The sequence below is a fragment of the Pleurodeles waltl genome, chromosome 11 (genome assembly GCF_031143425.1).
Source record: "Pleurodeles waltl isolate 20211129_DDA chromosome 11, aPleWal1.hap1.20221129, whole genome shotgun sequence".
Lineage (NCBI taxonomy): Eukaryota > Metazoa > Chordata > Amphibia > Caudata > Salamandridae > Pleurodeles > Pleurodeles waltl.
This window is the reverse complement of record NC_090450.1, coordinates 33,491,022-33,511,607: the sequence shown is the minus strand read 5'-3', so window position 1 is coordinate 33,511,607 and position 20,586 is coordinate 33,491,022. Positions and strand designations below refer to the sequence as shown.

At 45.0% G+C, this 20,586-nt stretch overlaps 1 protein-coding gene across 8 annotated transcripts in view; it reads left to right on the top strand.

Annotated features, from left to right (window-relative positions):
* ABCC5 (ATP binding cassette subfamily C member 5) overlaps positions 1–20,586 on the top strand; it is a 254,811-nt gene that overhangs the window by 40,807 nt on the left and 193,418 nt on the right. For all 8 annotated transcript variants that reach the window (XR_011199339.1, XR_011199340.1, XM_069212924.1 and 5 more), the window contains exon 3: positions 17,956–18,119. Coding sequence is in view for 6 of the 8 variants with exons in the window: in XM_069212924.1 (XP_069069025.1) it covers positions 17,956–18,119 (164 nt within the window). In the remaining 2 variants the exon portion in view is untranslated. The remainder of the gene's footprint in view (positions 1–17,955; positions 18,120–20,586) is intronic.

Here is a 20,586-nt window from a genome sequence, read left to right as displayed (position 1 = left end):
TTTTTGTTGAGGGGCAGGGCTATAGCTGATGATGGAGCAGTCTCTTCGTTCAGGCAACGAGGAATAGCAGCCCCTCGTTTCAGAGCGAGTGCTCGTGATTAATGGGGCTCCGCCTAAATCGAGTCTGCTCTGACCGACTGGTTTGGGGGGAATTTATTTGGACACTTAATAGTAGTAAAATTAATGTCCCCTTCTCTGGTTAAAAGCCTCTCCTGTTTAGGAGATACATGAAGAGGGTGACGTTTTCTGATTTGCAGGTATTAGAATGAGATCTGATTTTAGCTTGGGCTCTCACATGAGGGGAGGGGCGATGATGCTGTGGGTCCTCTCGCTCTGTGCAAGCTGCCGGCTGTTCGTTTTTTAGCTCCTGTCACGCTTGCCGTTCTCTGTGTTGATGGTTGGTTGCTGCATTTGAATATTTTGACTCGGGATTTACCTGTTGGCCACATTACACAATCGCCCTTGAGCGCTTAGCAGTTTTAAATCCGCTAGGTAAGACTCCTGCCAGCCGGTTTCCATAGGACAAAGCCCTTGCACAGCATTTTGCTGCCTGCCAAGATGACCAGGCTGGTGAGTACACGGTGTTCTGCAGCAGTCTGCACCTTTAGCTGCATTGCTGAATCGTTAGTCTACATCCTGCACGGTGTCAATAGCAGTGTATTCAGGATTGGTGTCCAAACACGTGAGGTACACTGGGGGGGCCTAGGAAGGTGTGGGGAGAAGTTGTCATTGCCAGCATTGTCCAGGCTGGACTGGTTCCCACGCTTCTTGGCAGGCCACTGTGTGCAGGGCGGTACTGAAGGTGACTAACAGAGATGCTCTCAGACAGCCCTTTGTGGACATTGTGGTGCTGCAGGTGAAGAACAGAATTAATGGGTCTCCTTTCAGGTGTCCTAAGGCACGGACTGAAGGTCCCATTCAATGTCTGAGCTGCAAATGTAAACACCAGACCTCTTTATAATGTTCTCGCAAACAGAAGTCCTAGCAGTCTTTTAGATTTAGATATATATATTTTTTTTGTGAAAGTCATTTGTCTTGGGTATTTAAACATAGGCACAGTGAAATCAACATCAGCAGTTACATTACAATAAGCGAATTCAAGTCATTATCCACAATCACCTTTTTTATAGCAAGTATGAGTACAAGGTATGGTACGTGTAATTGGGGTGAAGAGGAACAGATGGGTTTGGAGAGGACTGTTGCATAGTGTAGGTTGGGGAATAGGAGTTCGTGAGCCCTTGATTTTGGGAGCATCAGTGTAAGATGCCATTAAAGGCAGTGCATTTTAACTATCGGGGTGCACATGCCAAGATTGGGGTCATATGATGGGACTTTTGTGATTGGATCTGGTGGGTATATATTGGTGGGGTGACTGGTTGCGAGGCGAGCTAGAGCAGTGCAGTTGTTTGTGTTACCCCCCTCCCATTTAATATGGTGATGTCGCGGAGGGGGGAATGGGGGATCTGCAAAGGATTGGAATGAAAACAGGGAGGAAGTGGGTGGAACTGGGAGCAGGGTACAAGCAAGGAGATAATGTGTGTTTATTGGTTGTGGTGACGTGGTGCAGGCACAAGGATTAGTGAGTGGGGAGGGTTGTATAGTGTCAATGATTGGGGGATGGGGGAAAAGGGAGGGGTGGAGGGGGGTGTCTCCATAACTAGTGCCTGGAGTTGGAAGAGAATGGTGTTCCAGACTGGAGCAATTGGGTGTTTGCGGATTCAACATGCTTCCTCCCTATGCAGGGCTGAGCTTTCTGCCGCGCTCCATCTAATGAGCATGGACTGCTAATGGGAACGAGTGGGGGGGGGGGGGGGGGGTGCACCAGTGCATGATACTAAGTCACTTAGCTTAGTAGTAGTGCAAGGTTAGCTAACTGGGCTCTGACCTTTTGGGATGGTCGTTGCAGGTACATGTGGAGGGCAGTAGATCCTCACATATTTAGGTTTGGGCGTTCAGTTATGGTTGTTAGGGTGGGGTGCATGTCACGCCAAAAAGTGGTAATGACTGGACATTTCCATACCATGTGCTGGAGGTCTGTTGTGGGAGAGTGGCATTGACGGCATGTCAGTGAGGTTGTGGTGATCATACGAGTTAGGCGTGCTGGGGTTTGGCATGCTCTGTGTATGATGGTGAACTGCATATTCTTAAATTGGGCATTGTGTGGTGACTCCAGTGCTTTGGACCACTCTGAATCATGGCGAGGCCTACCAAGGTTTTCTTCCCATCTTTGATGGAGGGACGATAAGGAGCATCCTGTGTGGTTTCTGAGTGCGGTGTGCAATCACATAAGGGGGTGCCCTTCCCCCAGGAACTTGCCAGGTGGCATGGCATTGTCTTGCTGAAGTCTGTCAAAGGGGAGGAGCTCTGAGGTGTGCAAGAGGTCTCCCACTGTAAATAGGGATCACACGCGCCATTCCATAAGTTGGGAAGTTGGGAAGTTTCTCAGGGGCCCTGGTAGATCCAAGAGTGGGAGGTGTTTGGGGAGTATGAGATGGCATGTCCCATTAGTTGTAGTACTCTAATGATGCATTTACGTTCCATCCACATGTGGAGTGACCACGATCGTGAGCGATGGAGGAGTTTGAGCAAGACTTGGAGGGGGTGTGGCCCTTCACCCGTTCTGATTTCGTACGCGTTTCTACTGGCAAGCCAGCAGGAGAATCATTGAAGCTGGGCCACCAGCTAGTAGTTTTCGAATGATGGAGAACCCAGTCCACCTTGACCTACTGGTAGCTGCAGTTTTTGCAGGGCCACTCGTCGCGGCCTCTCATCCCAATACAGATCGCCAAGTAATTACTAAAGCTCCCTAAAGAAGCGCTGGTGTGGGACCACTGGTACGTTAGTGGTAGAGGAGGCGGGGGAGGACGATCAAATTTGACAATGCGATTCTACTGGTGAGGGCTAGCAGCAGTTTTTGCCAAAAGCCCATTTGTGCTTTGATTCCTGTGAGTTTGCGTCACAAGTTTCCCTCAAACACATCTTCTTGACTATAATTTCTTTTAGATTTTGATTAGTGTACATTAAGCGATGGTTATGGAGTTCAGAGTTATCTCCAGGGCAAGCCACTTTTACAACATCAATAATAACTGAAAATAAACCTTGGCCTACATGGAATATGGAATACAGAACTGCGCCATGTTAACAAGCTGGCCGTCACATTGCTGCCGTCACTTTCACAGAGAAGTGATGGTTCATAATGGAGACTCTGGAACATATCCCGCCCTTCAGGACATGCAATAGATACAAAATACTGGAATTCCCACACTCTTGTTTGTCAACCCTATCAAACTCCTAGGACTGAATTTTTGTTGGTTGATGTTGCAGATACCACTGTTCCCACCACGCAACCACGTCTGGGTGCATCCGATGTGCCCTGGGACTCATGGTCTCATGAGTACCAGTGGTTCTTGCAGCACACTACTTCCAGGGCAGAGGCCATACAGATCTCAGTATACCCATTTCCAAAGAGAGCTGCCAAGGCAGAGAGTGGCGGTCTGAGAACTCTCCCTTGGTTAGTGTTAATTGTCTGCACCGTTCAGGGGCCACCATTGACAAATGATGTCTCTAAGTACACAGAAGATCTCTACAGTGTTACTTGCAGATGCCACAACATAATTTCCTCTTAGCACAGAGCCCTATACTTAATGTATAGCGGTAGTGAGTGTTTCACGTGCTTAAAGTATCCTTTACCCCAGTGAGTGTAAAAAGGCTGTTAGTGTACATGTACTGAAAACGAGCAGTTGGCTGCTTGGTTGTCAGTGGGGCTTGAGCAACAGGGGGTGCTGCCTTCAGTGTTAAGTAACAGCAGTTTTAGGGTTTGTTAAAAACCCAAGTGTTGCACAAAGAACAAGAGCAGTAAATGAGCCCTGCCTGTTCAGCAGGAAAGTAGCTGAGGGACAGGATGTGTCCACTGCTGCGGTTTGGAGCAAACTGTCCCAAATGTACAGTCAAAGCATTGTGTCTCGGGGTGCTCCCATTTACAGGTGGCACATTTTCAGTTGAAATGGCCTCCTGGCATGGCCGCTAAATTTGCATTGGACATGCACCTTATATGACAGCTACATTTGTTTCAGCCGTGCGTTTTTATTACTGAACCGGTATGGCATACAATGTATGTAAATCTGATTTATTTTGTTTGCACATATTTAACATTGCACAACATACAAGCAGAGCCTTAATTTGTTCGACTCCTGTTAAAATCTTTGTTTTCATCACCCTTAACAAAAAAAGTCCCTCATTTGTACTTGTAAGCAGCAGTTTGTCATAAGAGATTGCCGGACACTTGTTCTCCATCTTTAACTCACACCAGATCAAATCAAATCAAATCAAACCATTAACATTGATAAAGCGCGCTACTCACCCGTGCGGGTCTCAAGGCGCTAGGGGGAAGGGGTTACTGCTGCTCGAAGAGCCAGGTCTTGAGAAGTCTCCGGAATGCAGAGTGGTCCTGGGTGGTCCTGAGGATGGTGGGGAGGGTGTTCCAAGTCTTGGCCGCCAGGTAGGAGAAGGACCTCCCACCCGCCGTGGAGCGAGATAAAATATAATTTAAAGGCCCATTTCCTGCTCATTTGCCTTCTGAATTCCTGCAAGTGTATTTTGGGGAGCGGCTGCACCTCCCACACCCCTGCTTCCATTGCCCCTGGATTGGGTGCATTACTGGCCCATTTTGCTTGCATTGCATACATGTTAACTTCATACCAGTTCAGTGGTGCAGTTCTGGCAACTGCAGTTGAGGTCAACTTGTTTTTCTCTGTCCCCACAATGGATACTGCGATTTATCAGCATTTACATTCCTTGATATCCCAGCTGTGGTTGATGGATCCCTAAAATAAAATAAGTATAACCTAATAGTCATTTTACGCCTTTCTGTTATGTGTGGCACATGTGTACTGAGAATTTGTATGATACAAGATGCAATTCAAACCACAGCCTACCGATGAATGAAAAAGTGTCTGTCGGCCGAAATTACACAATTCCGTGACGGATGCAATCTATACTTAACTATATGCATTTGGTGGACCTGCCACTTAATACATTATCTGCAACATAATTTGCAGTTTTTTCAAGAACAATTTCTTTCTGGCGTGTCAAAAGTTCTTAACATGCTGTACACGGAGTGCAATGCAGTTGCCAATGGTTTGCAAAATTACCTGGTCACTTTTAACCTGTTGTTCATTGTATTCTGAGATGAAAAAGATTAGAATTATTACCGGATGTTGGGAATATTACCAATTGATGGGCCGGTAGGAAGGTTGTTTTTTTTTTTTTTGTGGATTTTTTTTTTTTTTGCAGCAGCAAAATAAAAAAAAAAAACACGTTCTTAAATTTAATTCAAATCCAGTACTAAAATGGTTACTTCTTTACCGTGCAAATGTTTCACTGTTCATGCAAATTCATGTTCATGTTAGGGTATTCTAAAAAGAATCTGCTAAAAGGAGTGAACACAGAAAGTAGAAGAATGTGGAATATTTTGTCATCACTATTTATGACCTACTCTTATATTTTGAAGTGTGTCCTAGAAGCATGCTTAGATAATGACATGTACAGTACTGTTTCGGAGAGCTATTTCTTGTTAGAAAGTAGTGCTCTGAAATACTGCATTGTGTAAATTGAGTTCCATAGGGCAGGTTTTAAGAAACAGATGGTTTGTTCAGACTAAGCAATCATTGGACATGCCTATAGGCGCGGCTTCTAACTGAAAGTTCCTCATCAGTCACCAGTGAGTTTAAGCACTCAGTAGCACATCATACATGCACTCTCACCCATCCTTGACTCGAATTCATGTAGCCATTCATCCACCCATTGACCTACTCTTTAATCCCTCCTCCCCACTCAACAATCCTCCTTAAGATACACGTAATATGAACAGCTGTATGCAAGATAAATTAAAAAAAGAAAATGCCACCTAACCGTGGTGCATACATACACTCCTAATAAAAAGAAAAGTATTTGAAAATTAAACATTCTATTGCGTCATATTGAAATTATATTGTGTATAGTGTATTATCATTTTGAAGTTCCAACATGGCTGTCATGTGTAGAAGCCAGATGTGAGCTATCTTGGAACAGTAAAAGAAAATGCTACTGTGCCCAATCAAATTCAAAGGTGGCTTCTTACAAAACATTGTACTGGGTGGCCATCTTGGATTAGTATTGTGTACATTGTACCATTCTTGTACTGATACAAGATAGCCTATTCGTTTTCTTTAAATGTGGTAGCAATCTTAGAATGGTAATACAGTGGTAAACGATGTACAGTAGCATCCAAGATGGCCACCCGGTTTAAAAGCAGCAGCTATGTAGGATGCAGATAAAATGAGCTACAAGCGAACGTACTGGTAGCACTGGCAGAAAAGCAGCTCGACACTCTATAAAAAGAACCAAAAAAAAAAAAAGGATATGGAAGGAATTAAAGAAGTCATTTGAAAGGAAAAATGGAAGACTAAAGGACTGGTCCTCCATCCCTGGCATTTAAGTGCACTCACATTGAGGGGGAATGCTGTCATTTACAGGGCAATAGAACAAGTGGCTGAAGTGGTCTGCCCGTTGCCCCATAATGTATACTGTCATGGGCAGAAGAATAGTGTGAATGGAAATAAAAAAAAGAACAGTGGCTAAAGAGGGGTGACCCGAAGGTCCTCTATGTATGTCTATATACTAGAGCATGGCAGACAGACCAGGCTTACAAAGTACATGTGTAACTAGTAAACATAAACTTACAAATATGTGTAAACCGTAGCATTCAATGTAACTAAGTATGTCTCTCTTCTTTTTAAACACAGTGTAATGAAAATCCACCTCAGAGGCCTTTTTGCTCTAATGTGCGTTTCACAGTAAATATCTTGTCTTTTACCTCTGTCATTACTTTTCATAATAGGCAGATCATACCTACGGAACTTGACAACTTTTTACAGTGAACTAATTGTTCTGATGGCCTTCTACACTGCCTTGCTCCTCTAAACAGCTCACATCTACTGTATTTAGCTTACATTTTCTGACAAAGCAAAACAGGGTCATGTTATGTGAAAGTACACACATTCTGGCCAAGTAAAAACTTGTAGAGAAGAGGATCAACATGTTGGTGGAGTCTAAGCCCCTCTCCTAGGACAACTTAAAGCTCCTTTTCCGGGGCTCACATATGGTGTGGTGATAAGTGCACTACCATCCAAGCAAGATCCTAAAAGGTAGACATTTTATGACCAGAATTGTGAATTTGTAGGCCTTTAAATGGTGCGGGGGTATTGACTTAGGAAGCACCTCTGTGGAGTGGGAAATGGCCCATGCACATGGCAATCTTACAAGGCTGCCTGGGACAGTATTGACATCTCTAAATTAGGTGACATATGGGAGGGCAGCTCACTGTACATGTTTTACCATCTCAAGGACACATGTAAAATGCATACAATGCAATTTTATCGCTACTTACAAATATGCCACGGACTTGACCAACACCGAGAAAGCCTACAGGCCCTACCTAAACATAATCCCCCTAGAGGCACAGATCACAATGCCTCGGCTGGGGAGGAGGGGGTTCTCCAAGCTACGTCGTACATTAGTAAACAATACTCCAGACCCGCTAATTGCATTGAGAGAGCGCTGGGATTGAAATGTGGGTTCACTTGGAGGAGGACATGGTGGAGGTCCAGAGACACAAGGGCACCGGCACACTGTTTGTGATACTTTATCCTTGATAGTGGGAAGTCTGGGGGTCCTTGAACCTGAAATGGTGATATCAGACTGATGGATGAATGGGATGGCAGCAGATTTACTAGACTGCTGGTGACAGAGGACCTCATACTTGCTAAAAGCGATATTGGTAAACATTGGATAGCAGAAACAGCAGCTCCCCCATAGTGGAATGGACTTGCGGATGGACTGTTGTGCTACAGCCAAACAATATGTTTACATGCAAATCCAGGGGCTGCCCTGAAAAACACAGGAAAACTTAGAAGGCCTGGATTACTTTCTCTAAGAGCTACACAATTGAATCTGCTGTGAGAAAGACACCAACTTTGTAGTTTATGGTGTAGTGGGAGGGCGGTAAAGTGGTGAGATGCTGTACACAACACAACTTTAATGTAACATGTGTCTATTTTAAAATCAAAAAGTTAGCGAAAATGGCAAAAGAATTGTAGGCTCGATTTCAGCTTGTCGCAACACTGCACCTGTTGTACACATCATTTACCACTGCGAGGTAGGGAGGACATTGATAATAGAAGACCACGTCTGTGTTTAAATTCAGCACAAATTGGCTGCTGGTTATTGACATTTTGAATAGTTTCTGCTGGATGTCTGTTTTTCTTCAATAACTCTAAATTCTAGTGCACCTTAACCCCTATCTCATCAATGCTGTGGTAAAGTTTCAAAACAATTAAATAATGTAGAGCCTAAACCTTCCCTCAGTACTTCTTCGTAAAGCACATTTTCTGTTTGGCAGCATAATCTGTAAATAATCTATTACAATCGCACATATCCTGTCTTTGGCTTCTAATTAAGCCAGGCTTGTCACATACTTTGATTCTTCTTTACAAGACAAGAATAAGAGAGCAAGTATAATAATTTTGACCATATATGTAGTGAATTCACATATTATGTGGTTGAATAATAACTACTCAGTGCACTCAGAATCTTAATTTCGAAAATTAAGTGGTTCGAATGCCTCTAGTGGGCTTGACTCAATGGGGCTTGTATCCGGGTACATTCATCAGCAATTTGGATTGTCCACTGGGACTTTGTTACCTGCTTCAGAGAAACAAAATCAGCTTGTTGATGCAGTGTTGGTATTGCTGGAGCACTGCTGTTGCTTTCACAGAGTTGTTTGTTTAAGTTGTAGTCCTGGTAATCACCATAGTGATTTGTTCCCACACTATCCCCAGTGCAGGGAAATGTACTAGGGGTACCAAGAAGAGAAGCTGACGCTTATTTCATGACAGCAGCTTCTTAAGTATCTAGCAGTGCTCAATGGCGGCTTTTTCGTCCACTGTAAACCAGGCATTGTGGCAAAATATATATTTATTGTGGAAGACGGTCGCCTTTTAAGATTTTTGGGATGTACTGGACTCACAGCAGCAAAGTATGTTTTTTGCCCAGCACAATCAAGTCAGATGTGTTAATCCATTTGTGTCTCATTATGCTGGAATTCCCAGGTATGGGGCTTTTTTTAAATTTTATTTTTCAAGAAAAAGTAAAGTGCTTTAAAGTAAACTATACTTGGGAATGTCTAGACTTCCTTAAGTCTTTGGCTCAATAGACGAAGACATGTCAAGTGCACCCATTGGACCCTGAGTGGAATAAGTTCCGGAGTTAGCCGCCTGTTTCACAATGGGCTGTGGAAGGAGGCACTGCTCGTAATCCATTCCCTTTGTGCCAGCTTTCCTCAAGGTCTCTGATCAGAGACTTGTTGGGTCCACAAATGTTGCAGATTCTGGATCCAGATGGACCCAGAAAGACGGGCACCATCTTTTGGGTGGCAATGGACTCTGTGGCTACAGTGGATTTTGTGTGTGTGCAAAAAAGTTGAATGCATGTCTCCTTCATCTGCGTATCTAGAATCTGGAAACAGTCTGTGCAACAGCTCAGAAGACTTGTATAGCCGCACCTAATCCACAGATCAGGTCGGCCACACACACCCCGTTTGACTATTTCACCCATCCCAAGCATATTTACACAAACTTTATTTAATCCTCTCATTGTATTTGCATTTTAGTCTATATATACATCACCGTTGCACCCTACTCGCATGAATCAGAAGGCATCTCGGTGCAGGAGTTGCCAGACCTATGGGCAGTATCCAAATTTGCTCAGGAGGAGGTTCTGCACTTGTTTCTGTCGGAGTGTAAAGCCCAACCATGGGGCAATGAGGAGAGGGGGGAAGGATGAACATAGCTTCCACTTCAACTCCTTAAAAAAATCTCTGGTGATTGACCTTTCCTTTTAGCAGATTGAGATGCAAAATATGCAGCACTCAATGGGTTGAATCTGCTCTGGGTACGCTTTTGACAATGAGTTTATGGAGCTAGTCTCTCCATCCAGTTGACATATATCTCGGGTCATCACAATTTGACCTTTTATTCACTGACTTTATCATGGATGCCTTTAAAGAGACTGATTTATGTAATACCTTTTTGGTAAACCAGCAAGGCTTCCTGCTATATCGGCATGCCTTAGCTGTTGTATATTTTGTATAACTTCAATGTTTTAAAGATTATGAATGACTGCATTAAGAATCAGATTGCCTTATCGGACAATGGGTACCAGTTGTGTCACTGGTTGAAGCTTGGTTCGGCATCGGCCAGTGACCCCAGCCAAAAGGCCATCTTCTGCCCAGGGGCTGCCCCCTGTTCTTTCTGTCCTCTGTTCTTTCTGTCCTCTGATCACAGACATCCTGGTGACACATCTTATGTCACTGGTTCTGAATGCCCTTCCACCATACTCTGCAGCCAAGTTCTATTGTGTGCATGTGCACCATCACATCTGTGGTTCTATTGCCCATTTCCACATATGATGAGAGTGATGATGATTGGAGGAGGCACGGATGGGGACAAAGAATCAGCTGGGAATCAACTTTCAAAAATCAGTCTTCCATACTCACATGGATATTATTGTGTTGTGGCTTAGGATGACAGTAGGTCAGACTTATACTCACATAGGCAAGCTAGATCCGGCCTGTCTCTTGTTGACTGAAAGATCAGCCATGTTCTATGTGAAGTGTTATACCTTTAAGGAACATTTGAACTCTGTGGTGTTCCTTGTTCCAAGTTCTCTGCTTGTTCCCAGCTGTGATGAAGGATCTGTTCAGCTCAGATGGTCTTAATGTCACAACTTCTGTCTTGTTGGTCATGAATAAACTTCATTCAGTCTGTCTCCTTCATCATGGGATGATGCTTTCTATATATGAAGTGAAGCGCATGCTTAATGGGCAAGGGCATTCCACACTGTTTACTGTACTGGTAGGTGGGAAGCCACACAGACTGATCTATCTGTGTGATATCTCTCCCACAGGCACAGTAAACACATGGTGTGGGAAGTCCTCAGACAAGAAAGGCCTGTCTTCACTTTATACCCTTTGAGTAAAGAAGCAAAGTTTCTGGATGACTTCTGTAAGAGATTACTGCATCTATATTAGTATCTGATCAAGACGCAGGAGATCTTTAGCTGCTGTAAACCATATAGATGTGACCGTGATATGGTTCCTTTTCAGGCCCAGAACCCCTAAAGAGACAAAGATGGTTTGCAGCCATATGTGTGGCAAGACTACATGGGATACTGATGGGGCGCCCTTGAAGTATCTATCAATGCATTGCTTTTAGCCACTACAGGGCATACGTCTTAATCTGAATTGCTTCGAGATACACACTGTTTTTACTCTTAGGCCCATCATGCATGGTGGTGTTGGGAGTCCAGACAACACCTCGTAAAGGCCACCACAATCAGAGAAAGAAAGGACGATGGTACCCATATTTTCATGATCACACTCATTCCCTATGATATCTTTTCATACAGCTACAGATTGGGCCAAAGGACACAATATCTTCTGAAAGGGAGTCATCTGGCAGGGTCATCTAACATGTAGCAAACGTCCTGCGATACTCCGCTATTCCAGCCACTAAACGGGTAGTAATTTAGACTGTTAATGGACATCAGATTGTAAGTTGATGTCCATCAGCTTGCCTCTGTATCTTAGGGTGATGTATGAGAGACAAAGCACCACCACTTTGTGATGCAGTACAATGCAGTGTACTGGCTGCATGGCATTCTGTTAGTGGAATGCAGACATCAGCTGGCAAGATCATGAAGAAACAGAGGACACCCTGTAAGATGTATAGTTAAAGAAGATAGTCTTTAAAGCCAAAGGTTTCTGGAGCCATTTCCATTTACAGCTTTGAGAGGAAGATACCTATGATACCTTAAATCTACAATACTAAAGGGGTGAGCTCTTGTGGTGCTGTACACATTTACGGGTGAAAGGATTTAGTAAAGAGAAAAGCGAACAGAACAAGAAATTGAGGGATCAAATGCATAACTTAATTTCAGTCCCTAGTAGTGTGTACCTTACTGATCATTGTTTGTGCTCACACTTGAAATCTAGACAGGGAGCAGCTATACCAAAATCAGTCTTATTTCTGCTCCAGGTGCAGAAATCCACCACTAACTCCCAGGTCGCTTTCCTTCTTAAGGCGAATCACATGCTACTCCAAACCGATTCCAGACTTTTTTTGGCCATCCTCAGTGAAGTGCAGCTGAAGTTCTGTGGCATAGTAAGCCTCAGGATCCTAGTCTGTTACATACCTCTTGTAGTTAAGGAGTCGGTAAGAAAAACAAAAAGCCCAATTGGTAGAACGTTTGAATGAATCTCAGTCCCTCGTGATTATTCTAGGCCGTATTCAGGTTAGTCAATTTTGATAGCGTAATTAAATGTCTCTACCTATCACACTTTGTGCTGTCTGAGTGTCCCTAGGAAGGTTGGATACGCCCAGATATGGGCCGAAAAATGTTATGCCATGCAGCTCAGGCTGCTGATCTCTGAGGAGGCAAAATAAGGACACAACTGCTCCGAAGTTGCTAGTGTTCCCGTAAGAAGGGGCCCTAGCCTGGCATGTCCAACTCGACTGTCCCATAATGGATGGAGCCGAGTTTGATTTGCATGTGGCCGCTCCCTGATACAGATAAGTTAAAAGGGGAAGGACTGAAATGCAGGTAAGAAATATTACTAATTATTTTTATTTCAGTGTCTGACATTCATTCAAGCATTCCAGCAATCACTTCCTCCTTTTGTTGTCAAAGCTGTTCAAGATAGATCATGCTGGGAATGGTTTGAGATGGATCTGTCCACACATGATCTGACCTAGATTAGAGTCATTATATTTTTAAGACTCCCATAAATGGCTTGATTTGGCATGATGTGTACCCAACATTGACTACCTGAAAATGGGACGTCCCTCAAGGAAAGTTCATATGTTTGAGGTGAACGCTGGTGAAAAAGCCTCCTAAAAAGCCATAGAAAGGTTATATACCCAAGCGGGGGTTAAGGTTTAACTGTCGAAGTCGCAGTGCCAAGTGGGAGAATGCAAGTTGTACTTCTAGGACAGGCCAACGTGCAGAGGCCTGAAGATTTTCTTAGGAGCTCTCGGATGGGGTTTCCAAGTACCTAGGCTTCCTAGTTTTGTTTCTTTCTTACTCCTTTTTCTTCCACTACCCTAAACTTTCTGTCCTAATTCCTTTAGCATTTAACTTCAAGGTCCCTAATTCTGTTCTTAGTTTAGCTTATAAATGGAGTAATGCTGTGGCATAGGGTGACTGTTCAAGAGGGGAAACATTGGCTCATGCAGGGGCATAAATTATTCTGTGTGTCCCTTGGTAGAGGTGGTAGATGTACCATGGCCCTTCTCCTTACGCCTTTAGGCTCAAGCTACTCCACACTGACTAAAGCACTAATACAGAATGGTTAGGATGGAACTAGGATCCACCTCACCCTACCCGCAACATTTATTATGGAATTGGCAGATTCCCATGTCTTCTCCCCACTGTACCAATGCGACTGATAACAATTTCCCCAAGCCTTGTTAGAGTAGACTTCGGTTGTCTCTATACTTCCTAGTAATTTGGCCTTCAGTAGACAGCAAATGGTTGGCTGTCATCGACTCCCCATCCCACAAATGATCATTCTCACAATAGGTCATGGTCAGTGGTTATTTCTTGATGTCAGCATTACAGGACTCTCATTCTTCATTGGTCTTCAGTTTCACAAGTAAGGGGTACAGACCTCTGACTTACACCGTTGGAAGTGAACCTAACAATAGAGTAGTTTCCATCTGGGTGCGTGTCATCAGTGATTAGATGTACAATAAAGATGATCTGCTTCTCACTTTTCTCTCATAAACGGAACTGAAGCAACCTTCTGTGTGTTTGATGTGCTGCCTAAACTGAGGTGGCAAGGTGGGCAAAATAATGATGGGTTAGAATGCTACCCCGAGCGATTGCCAATTGTTCGACTTACTGCAAGCATTACTCATCACCTTTCATGTGTTTGTTGTACCGCCCTAAGTGACAAGGGTATGCCCACATGTGGGCCCCGCGCTCACTATAACACTAGAAGCAACCTACACCAATCTAAAGCATCCTAATCAGGGCAAAACCGGTCTTGGGTTGCTTGTCTTCTGGTTGAGGGAGGACTTTGCCTGGCAGCTCGGACTGGACTGTTCCTGTTGCAACGGGGTGAATTGCATATTGCTGCGGCCAAACTGCTGTGGCATGGTGGGCAGAGGAATGATGGATTGGAATGCTACCCCAAGCAGTTGGCCTTGTAAGACATATTGCAACCATTCCTCCCGTTACCTGGTGTGTTTGATGCCACATAACTGCACGAAAGACATGTGTGAATGTACTATTTCTGCAACTTGAGCAGTACTTTTTTCTTCTCGATCACACAGGAGCACCACTCTCTGCCATGGTTGGAACATCCTTAAAGACGACTGTTTTAGATGCCTGGCGTAAGTGGTGCCGTCTGAACCCAGAAAGACATTTGGTTCCAAATTCGCCAGGCCAACATCTGTTGATCTGCACAGTGATTCCGAATTTTAGATTTGAATGTATGTTCATGATGGAGTTAAGGGCCATGACAAGTTTTTGATCAGTTCTCAGATACCTTCACAATATTACATTGTATAATCTGCGAGGCCTGCACTCACTTGCCACACACAGATACTGTTTAAAGTTCTGTTATACTTTTATATTCCATACAGATTAATTAGTTCTGGGAGCTGGAAGTGACCTGCTGGAGTGTTTTGTTTATGTATTGAAGTGGTTTACTTCTTCAGTAAACTCACAATATTCTGATTTCGATCAGCTTTTTTCCTTTTAAGATTAGTATCCCCTACCTACACTAACCTACACTCACTCCTACATTCCTCCAGTTAACAAATTGGATTCCATCACGAGCTCGGTATGTTGAGATAATGTTTGTGTCAAGTGTTGAAAAACCGTTCCTTTTGCCGTGCAGGTATCCGGTGGACCTGGTTGTTTTAGTGTGGTAGGAGACAACGTGAACGTAAAGATATTAGGGTTTGGTGAACAGGACAGATACTGTAAGGACAGAGCACATCTTACATAAAAAGATGTAAGCGGGGTAGTGATCTGAGCGCCTCCTTCATGGGGTACAGAGAAACACTCCCAGTTTACCAGGATTCATAATGAAAACCAGCATTTGCAAAACCAAAAGGTCTTGCCTTCTGGACCTTTTGTCTTTTTTGTTGCTTTTTGCCAATACTCCACAGAATCATCAGGAAAAAAAAGCCCTATCATGCTGTCGCTGGTTGCATCATGTTGTAGGCGCACGCTTTACATGCTTATAGAAAGACTCAGATACCATTTCCCTTTCTTTTTATTTTTTTGTTCTTCAATTGACTGATCTAAGATGGGGGAAGCCACTTAGATGGCTTGATAAAGAAATGCTTAGGGTTCTTTTGTTGGAGTGAAGCACCCTGCAGCAAAGGGCAGTTGATGGGCCATCCAAAAATGTGCAGTAAGATAAAAATATTGAATTACCTGCGAGAGGTGTGGGTGGGGAGGCAACAGGGAGAAAGGGCATAGCAGCACATGAGGCAGAGAGCAACATAGAGCACAGGGGGTAAGCAGACAGAGGGTTGGGGAAGATGCACACGAGAGAAAGATAAGCACACAACAGATGGAGCTAAAAAACATGTACTCTAATGAAGTTCAGAAAGAAAAAGAAAAAAGTAGTTCCCTGGTTGTGAGCGAAAGAAAGGATACAAGCCATCAGATCAAAGGGATGGTACAAAGGCTATGTTCCAGGGGAGAAACATATTGAAGAAGGTAAGGCAGGAAATTGATTAAGAAGGTGCAAATGAGTTACAATAAAGTCATCCAATGAAACGCAATGGGCGGACTCCAAGCCCACTAAGTTTTTGGTATGCTCTAAATAGGTCTTTCGCCTCAGTAGGAGTGACCTATTTAAAACAGACCCAAACAAATTAACAGCCCATGTCCACACATGTTGCACCATCTAGAGACGCATGTCCTCCCACTTTACTCCACCTGTACTTGTGCTGGACTACTCTGTTTTGTGGGCTTTTCATCATTCCCCCTTTGCTGCTGTTTTATGAGCACGTGCATTGCACCTTAACTCGAGCATGGGCACAAGCAGGCAGAGGCATACACCCTTTGCACTGAACACACTATTGTGAACTAGCGCCACAGCAGCAGTGGTATAGTTCTGAAAGTTTGTTCTGGTATTGTAGACTAGCAGTGAAGTTTTGTACTCATGTTGTAGACTCTTTGTCACTGGATAGGCATCCCTTATGTACTAAAGCTTGTACCTTTTGTGTTTCACTCTCAGGTTTGTTCACAGCTGTTTGCTGTGAGGTTCTCAACTCAAGGGTTCCCACCTTGGTCCTGAGGACAAATGTATTCTTCTCTGGTCACCAATGGAATCTGTGATTTGTGTTTTATTAGGAAACTAAAGTCTATTGAACAGACACATTAAAGGATTCTTTCCTGCTTATCTTTTCAGGCAGCGGTTTGAGATTGTCCTTGTGTCTTGACCAGTCCCTTATGGGTTGAGCTGGTAGGAGCCATGTGCTAGTTACTTTAGGCAATTTATGCATCTTTAGCGTTACTGATTAAAGCCTGGGGTCCTAGTATATCTGATAAATCAACAAAGGGTTAGCGAAGCCTTTTATGTTCTGTTTGTATGACAGGGATTGGAAGTCAGTGTGTGTTTTTCATTTATTTCTTCAAGGAGTTGATCTAGAGCACTCTGAATGCAGAGTCCTCCTGCATGTACCCCTAAAGAAACTAAGTATTCCCACTTGGGGACATCAGTCCAGGCCCTTGAGGCTTGGATTCCTTCTCTTGAATCCAGCATCGGCCCTCAATTCTAGCAAAGTCTTCGAGGCACAATTGTATGCCTACCTCTGAAAGGTGTGTTCTGTGCAGATAGATGGGGCTCTGTGCCCATCTTCTGCTCCATCATGTTTGTTTCACTGCTGCAGGCTTTTTAAAATTGTATGTTTGCCTCAAATTGTAAGGCAGACCTATTGGATTTACTGGTGCTTGTATGTGAAAGCTGTTACTCGGGGACCATCCCTACGACCCCTGCTGCTTCACAGCCACTACATGTTCAGTCATTTCATTGCCTGCGCGCCTTCACGGCTCATTACATATTCTCCGGTTGATAATCATGAAGTTAAAAGGAAGGGTTAATAAATAAAGGAAAGGAAGGTTTAGGGTCACTTTAGCTAAATAAATTTAAAAAAGAGGATTGAGTGGGTTCTCACTCGCCACCTCAAGGCGGCGTAATTGCCCACAGTAGAGCGCAGTGAGATACGTCCATTAATTTGAAGTGACTCTGCTACCTCATGTGCCTTTTAGCCATGGTCTTAATTGCTATAGGGTACTTTGGGCCACGTGGAGACTGAGAAGGTGCGTACCTTGGTAAGTAAATCCTTGAACACTGCAGTGCACCTCTCCTTTCTGCTGCCTCTTGCTATGTCTGGATCATGCTTGTCCGGTATGTGTGGCCCCAAACAGAAGTGGTTAGGAATTGCATTTTGCTCTCAATTTTTGGGCAGGTGCATTAAGGGAAGATACCTACAGACTATATTCTGAACTGGTCTCTTGGCATCAGAGGGCATGGGCTGCTCTTTAAGAATATCTGTTGTGTTGTGTGTCCCTGTGTAATAAGGTTATCTGTAGTAGGATGAAATCTGTAGGGATCTTATGCACCTTAGCCCTCTTCTCTATATGCTGACGCGTTTGGGTTACAGACCTTTGAGGTATGTGGAGCCGTGAATTGAACTCAGGCCTGCTGTCTGGTAGAAGGTGAGCATTTCACAGGTGAAAAGACCAGAGCTTTTAAATGTCTTTTCTAAGAACTGTATATTTAAAGAGCCGTTTTATATGCAAGCGTGACAGGTTAACTGTGATTTTGTTCTGCAGAATCATGTAGCATGCCACGATGCCCTTGAGACGGCTGCTCGAGCAGAAGGTCTTCCCTTGGATATTTCTGTGGAGTCCCAGCTGAGGATACTGGATGAAGGGACCATCAAGGGAAAATACCATCACGGTTTTAGCCTGCTAAAACCAATACGGACCACTTCCAAGTAAGCAGCTGGGTCCTGGTGGGCACTATTGTGGGACGAGAAGAATGTGGCGATTGCAAACCAGAAACCACATGTTCGATGGCATCTGTCGCTGTAGATACGCATGTTCTGCAATAGCTCGCCATCTGGTGTTGGGCCGGAGTGTTACAAGTTGTTTTTCTTCGAAGAAGTCTTTCGAGTCACGGGACCGAGTGACTCCTCCTTTTGTCTCCATTGCGCATGGGCGTCGACTCCATCTTCGATTGTTTTTTTTCCGCCATCGGGTTCGGACGTGTTCCTGTCGCTCCGAGTTTCGGAACGGAAAATTAGCTAATTTCGGAAGATTTTCGTCGGTATTGTTGCGTTCGGGATCGGCGTACTTAGATTCCACACCGCATCGAAGATCGAAGAGCTCCGGTGCCCTTCGGGGTAGTTTTTTTCGATCCTCCGTCGGGGCCTGGTCGGCCCGACCGCGTGCTGAAGAACGCCGATGGAACGGACCCCGTTCCGTTTCTGCCCCAAATGCCACAATAAATACCCCTACACAGACCAACACTTGGTCTGCAACCTGTGCCTGTCACCTGAGCACAGCGATTCGCCTGCGAGGCCTGTCGTGCGTTCCGGTCCCGAAAAACACTCCGAGACCGTCGAGCCAGAAGACTTCAGATGGCGTCCGCACCGACAGCCCAACGGGAGTTCGAGGAACAGGAAGAGGAAGGTACCTTCTCGATCCAAGACTCAGACTCCGAAGGATTCGACGATACACAAACCGTGAGTAAGACGTCGAAATCCACTCAGAGGAACATTTACAAGGCCCAGGGGACGCCACTGCCACCAGGCCATGGCTCGACCCATAAATTCGGTGACCGACCGTCGGCACCGAAAAAGGCCCAAACAGTGCAGAGATCGTCCGACTCCGGTCGAGACACCGGCACGCAGCCTTCTCGGGACCGAGAAAGTGCTGGAGACAAGCCTCGACACCGAGATGCCGGTGTGGACACGGCTCGACGCCGAGACAGCGGCACCGAAACAGATCGACGCCGAGAGGTTTCGGCCCCGAAAAGGAAAAAATTCACCTCGGAGCCGAAAAAACACGCAGACAAAGTTTCGATGCCGAAACAAACTGCAAGCGACCCAGCTTCAGGCTCTTATACAGAAGAGCACTCGCTAACCTCCCAAATGCAGAAGCATAGGTTTGAGGAAGAGCTACAAGCAACTGATGTGGACCATACGCAAAAGCGTATCTTCATTCAGCAGGGGACAGGAAAAATAAGCACCCTTCCCCCCATTAGGAGAAAGAGAAGGTTGGAGTTCCAGACGGAACAAACACCACAACCAAAAGTGGTGAAAAGAGTTACACCACCACCTTCTCCTCCGCCCGTGATTAACGTTTCACCAGCACAAACTCCATCACACTCCCCAGCTCACACCACCATGAGCCAGTGTGACCAAGATCAGGACGCATGGGACCTATACGACGCCCCAGTGTCAGATAACAGTCCGGAGGCATACCCTACAAAGCCATCTCCACCAGAAGACAGCACTGCGTACTCTCAAGTGGTGGCTAGAGCAGCACAATTTCACCACGTAAGCCTCCACTCAGAACAGGTCGAGGATGATTTTTTATTCAACACACTCTCCTCCACCCACAGCTCATACCAAAGCCTGCCTATGCTCCCTGGTATGCTCCGGCACGCAAAAGACATCTTTAAGGAGCCGGTCAAAAGTAGGGCAATCACACCAAGGGTGGAAAAAAAGTATAAGCCGCCTCCTACGGACCCGGTTTTCATCACTACACAGCTGCCACCAGACTCTGTCGTTGTAGGAGCAGCTAGGAAAAGGGCCAACTCTCACACATCTGGAGATGCACCACCCCCAGATAAAGAAAGCCGCAAGTTCGATGCAGCTGGTAAACGAGTCGCAGCACAAGCTGCAAACCAGTGGCGCATCGCGAACTCCCAGGCACTACTTGCGCGCTATGACAGAGCCCACTGGGACGAGATGCAACATCTCATTGAACATCTGCCCAAGGACTTACAAAATAGGGCAAAACAAGTGGTTGAGGAGGGACAGACCATCTCCAACAACCAGATACGCTCCTCCATGGACGCTGCAGATACAGCTGCACGGACAATTAATACATCTGTAACTATCAGAAGGCATGCATGGCTCCGAACGTCTGGATTTAAACCAGAGATTCAACAAGCAGTTCTCAATATGCCTTTTAATGAAAAAGAACTGTTCGGTCCAGAAGTGGACACAGCGATTGAGAAACTCAAAAAAGATACGGACACTGCCAAAGCCATGGGCGCACTCTACTCCCCGCAGAGCAGAGGGATTTACAGCACATTCCGTAAAACGCCCTTTCGAGGGGGGTTTCGGGGTCAAAGCACACAAGCCAGCACCTCACAAGCCACACCGTCCAGTTACCAGGGACAGTATAGAGGAGGTTTTCGGGGACAATATAGAGGAGGGCAATTCCCTAGAA